At 45.0% G+C, this 4,944-nt stretch overlaps 1 protein-coding gene across 1 annotated transcript in view; it reads left to right on the forward strand.

Annotated features, from left to right (window-relative positions):
• DNAJC21 (DnaJ (Hsp40) homolog, subfamily C, member 21) overlaps nt 1–4,944 on the forward strand; it is a 26,117-nt gene continuing 21,173 nt past the window's right edge. The window contains 2 exon segments of the mRNA XM_011944336.1: nt 1–125; nt 4,078–4,171. Of these exon segments, the coding sequence (XP_011799726.1) occupies nt 29–125; nt 4,078–4,171 (191 nt within the window). The 5' untranslated portion in view covers nt 1–28.

The raw sequence follows: 4,944 nt of genomic DNA on the forward strand, positions 1-4,944 counted from the left end.
CAGCGCCAGCCGCCCGCCCTATCGGGCGATGAAGTGTCACTATGAGGCGCTGGGAGTGCGGCGCGACGCCAGCGAGGAGGAGCTCAAGAAGGCCTATCGGAAGCTGGCCCTGAAATGGCACCCGGGTAGGTACCCGACCCGCAGCCGCCGCGGCCCCTCGGACAAGCCCGGCCCTCCCCGACTGTCCCTTCCCCGGGTCGGACTCCGCGGAGGCAGCAGAGAGCGATCTGGCGGCCTAGGAGCTCCTTGCCCGGCCCAGGAGCTCCTTGCCCGGCGCGGCGGGTGCCCGGCGCCTCCCCGTCCGCCTCGGTGGGCGCAGCGCTCCGCTCAGGCGCCCTCCGGCTCACACCCCATCTCCTCATACCCGCGACCCCGGTTCCGCATCGCCACTGTAGGGGGAAAACTGAAGTCCAGCGACCTCACCTGCTCCCGCTACCAGGTCGCAGACACCATGAGGGAGCAGTCGGGGACTCGGAACTCGGACCTGCCCCGGGCTTGCCCTTCCCTGCGTCCCGTGAAGCGCAGCCTCTCGGTGTTTTTCCTCGTCTGCCCTCCACTTCGTTCGGGTATCCCAGATATTTCAACCTGATGTATGGCTCCTTTCCTTTCTTAGTTAAGAAGTTAAGAGACGAGAGCTAGAAAAATATCTTTTAAATAGGGATGCACTTTTTTCACCTTTTTTTTAAATTTTAATAGGCTGATTAAGCAGACCCTGTACTTCACTTTCGACATGATTCTGCCGAGGAAGAGTTTTAATCAGGCGGCTTCCCTAGTAAAGTTTGTATGTTTACTTAGAAGTATCCTTCCTTTGGATGTATCATTGGACTATAATCCAGGCCTGTGTGACTTTTATGAAGTAATCTGATCTTCCAGGCTGGGAAACTTAGTAGTTGACGCTCAGCTTTTTGAAGTTCATATGAAGAGGTTTTCGTATTTGCATTAATCAGTAAACACGGTTACAGAGTATCCAATATATGCAAGTCACTGCCCTCTACTAAGGAGATTTGGAAATGCTAAGACAGGGATCTTAGAGTCTTTTTGGAAAACAACTTTCTGCTTTACACAAACGAAAAGTTAAATACAACTGGCCCCTAAAAAAAATCGCAACATACGTAATTGGTGGTTAGATTAATAGAACAACTAATATATGCTCCAGGAATTCAGGGAGGGAGTTACTTTGTATTGAGTCTTCCCCTTCTCGGAGGAGTTTGGACTGGATCCTAGAGGAATGCAGTTTGGAAAAGTGAGCTCAACAGTATGGAAGATAGCATGGTGGAGGACAAAAGATGTTCCAGGGGACAGTTTGGCTGAAGATGGTGTTTATTGCAGGTCTGAAAAATAAGGATTAGGAGAGGAGTGGAAGGAAAGGCTGGGGATCCAAAGTCAAAAGGGAATGGCTATGGTTGATGGAATGAGAGATAGAGCTGTGGGTCTGTTACTTAAAGTTAGGTTTACCAACAGAGGCATGAAAAAATGTGATTATAAATATATTAGAGCAGAAGTAAATGAACTGATGTTCATCATAGCAGAAAGTCAGAGGGTACAACCAAAATTAATAAATGTAAAAATAGTGTAGAAGTATATTCTTAGAGTTTGGGTTAGTGGTTAGTGTAGAAGCGTATTCTTAGAGTTTGGGTTGTTACTGTTAGACATCGAGTTGGGAATTAGAAGGAAGTTCGGAATTCCTTGACTTTCTAGGAGGGAAAGGGTAAATGAAGTAGAGAATGCTGTGACCAAAAGCGTATGTAATTTTCTGAAGAGTGATTTTAGATCTGATTGTATTTCTTGAATACAAGAGTAGTTTGAAATCAGATTGTATTTCTTGTAATCTTGAATATTAGGCCAACGACTGTGAAATTTGCTTCGCTAAATAAGGGAGAGTTGTGGCTGGTTTTATTAAGCTGCCATGGGAGGGTACTGTGAAGGCAACTGAGTGGATTGAAGAGGGCTGGAGACAGAAGTTAGGGAGAGTCCGCAGTGGACAGACAGGTAAGGGCCCAAGCCAGGCTCGGGGTCAGCAGGAGGGGGAAAGCCCCAGGGGAGGAGATGTTGGGAAGGAAAAATGACCAGATTTGGTGATTAATTAGAAATCAGTGCAAAGAAGAAGCATGCAAATATGACTAAAATATCAGTTAACTCCTGTGAAACCAAACCTGTTAGGAACTGAATGCAAATATCTTCTCTAAATGTCGTCATAATTTATGGCATCAGTGTGATGGTAACTGAGAATGGGCAGCAGGAATCCCTAAAGAACCATGGTCTATGGCTGCAAAACTATTTGTAGATAATATGTTGCTGTCATGTTTTCTTATAACTTCTTAGGAAGGGTAGTATTGAGCTGTAGCTTAAAGAATTTTAGTGTGCTCTGGCCAGGCGCGGTGACTCATGCCTGTAATCCCAGCACTTTAGGAGGCTGAGGTGGGCGGATCACTTGAGGTCAGGAGATCGAGACCATCCTGGCCAACATGGTGAAACCCCGTCTCTACTAAAAACACAAAAATTACACGCAACTGTAGTCCCAGCTACTTGGGAGGTTGAGGCAGGAGAATAGCTTGAACCCAGGAGGCAGAGCTGAGCCAAGATCACGCCACTGCACTCCAGCCTGGTGATAGAGTGAGACTCCATCTCAAAAAACAAAAAAAAAAAAAAGAAGAACTTTAGTGTGCTCCGTAGTCAATTCAAAATATTTTACTTTCTGAATGTGTTAGTTGTCTATTGCTATGTAACAAACTACCAGTACCTCAGGGCTTAAGACAACAAACAACAAAAACAGCAAGCGTATATTCACTATATGGACTCCCACAGTTTATAAAGATCACAATCTGGGAGCGGCTTGGCTAGATAATTTTGGCTTTCTCTCATTGTCTGAAAGAAACTGCTTCCAGCTCACCAACCACCAACTCATGTGGTTGTGGCAGGCCTCAGTGCCCTGCTGGCTGTTGGCCAGAGCCTCCTTCACCCCATGAGCTTCTCCATAGGCAGCCTGAGTTGCTCATGCTATGGCAGCTGGCCACTCCCAGAGTGATCAAGAGAGAGGGAAAGCCCAAGGTAGAAACTGCAGTCTTTTATAACCTCATCTCGGAAGTGAGGTACCGTTACTTCTGCCATCTCCTGTTGGTCACACAGACTTTCTGTGTCCTCGCTGACACAGAAAGGACTGCACAAGGTGTGAATGCCAGGAGGCAGGGTGCTGTGTTGCAAGCTGGCTACCACCCTGAGGCAAGGACGCTTTCTGAATTCCGTGGTTCAGGAAGCACAGCTAAGGAAATAATAACTAATTAGTGTATATTTTTAAAACTGTATTGAGATTTCTTTTGATATGCATTGATGAGAAAGAAAAAAAAAACAATGTGAGCACTAAACGTAATCTAGCACAAAATAAGTCTTTCTAGAACTGATTTTATTTATTTTACTCCTTTTAAAAGTAAAATTTATACTACTCAGGATTTTCCATTTGTGGATATGCAGTTGACTTATTTTACTTTTATTTTGTTTTGTTTTATTTTATTTTATTTTATTTTATTTTATTTTATTTTATTCTGTTTTAGAGGTGGAGTCTCGCTCTGACACCAAGGCTGGAGCACAGTGGTGCAATCTAGGCTGACTGCAACCTCTGCCTTCTGAGTTCAAGTGATACTCCCACTTCAGCCTCCCGAGTAGCTGGGACTACAGGCATGCGCCACCATGCTGGGCTAATCTTTTGTATTTTTAGTAGAAACGGGGTTTCACCATGTTGAACACCAGACTGGTCTCGAACTCCTGACCTCAAGTAATCCACCCGCCTCGGCCTCCTAAAGTGCTGGGATTACAGTAGGCATGAGCCGTCACGCCGGCCCAGTTGACTGTTTAGTGATGTACCAAAGCTTAGGGAAAAGCTTGAAATTTCTACTTAGGTTGATACGTCAACAAATCTTGATTATTGACCGTTATACGGGGTCTCTCTGCTTTGCTCTAGTTGTTTGTCTTTGTTTTGTGCACTTCTCATCTGTTTATGGCACTTCTGATGAAAGAGGTCTTATTTAGATTCTGTCCTCTACGTTTTTGATGAACTAAATTTCTGTGACTTTATTTTAACAGATAAAAATCTGGATAATGCCGCAGAAGCAGCTGAACAATTTAAATTAATCCAGGCAGCGTATGACGTGTTGAGTGACCCTCAGGAAAGAGCATGGTGAGCATCACGCTGTCCTTCCCATCCCAGTTTATGATATTGGGAGCAATTATCAATAGAGGTTGCTTTTTTTTCAAATTTAGTACATTAAATGGTTTTTGGTGTGTTCTGAAACATCTGTCACCTAGTCATCACATAAAATCTAATGTTTGGGTCAGAAGGAACCTTGGAAATGATTGCTCCAATTATCTGATTTCATAGGGGGTGAAACAGAAAGTTTGGTGGTATCTTATCATTTTAATTTTGATACTTCAGGTGACTTCTCATTAAATACCCTTTGGTATATGACAGATTTACTGATATCAGACAGGAAGAATGTTTTCTTTTTTTTTTGAGACAGAGTTTTGCTGTGTCACCCAGGCTGGAGTACAGTGGCGGAATCTCAGCTGACTGCAACCTCCGTTTCCCAGGTTCAAGCGATTCTCCTGCTTCAGCCTCCTGAGTAGCTGGGACTACATGTGTGTGCCATTACACACCTGTATTTTTTTTTTTTAGTGGGGATGGGGTTTCACCATGTTGGCCAGGCTGGTCTCAAACTCATGACCTCAAGCAATCCACCCGCCTTAACCTCTCAAGTAGCTGGGACTACAGGCGCCCACCACCTCGCCGGGCTAGTTTTGTGTATTTTTTTTTTTTAGTGGGGACGGGGTTTCACCGTGTTAGCCAGGATGGTCTCGATCTCTTGACCTCGTGATCCGCCCGTCTCGGCCTCCCAAAGTGCTGGGATTACAGGCTTGAGCTCCCGCGCCCGGCCTAATTTTTTGTTTTAGCTT

Source organism: Colobus angolensis, unplaced genomic scaffold, assembly GCF_000951035.1.
Source record: "Colobus angolensis palliatus isolate OR3802 unplaced genomic scaffold, Cang.pa_1.0 Scaffold230, whole genome shotgun sequence".
NCBI classification, from domain to species: Eukaryota; Metazoa; Chordata; class Mammalia; order Primates; family Cercopithecidae; genus Colobus; species Colobus angolensis.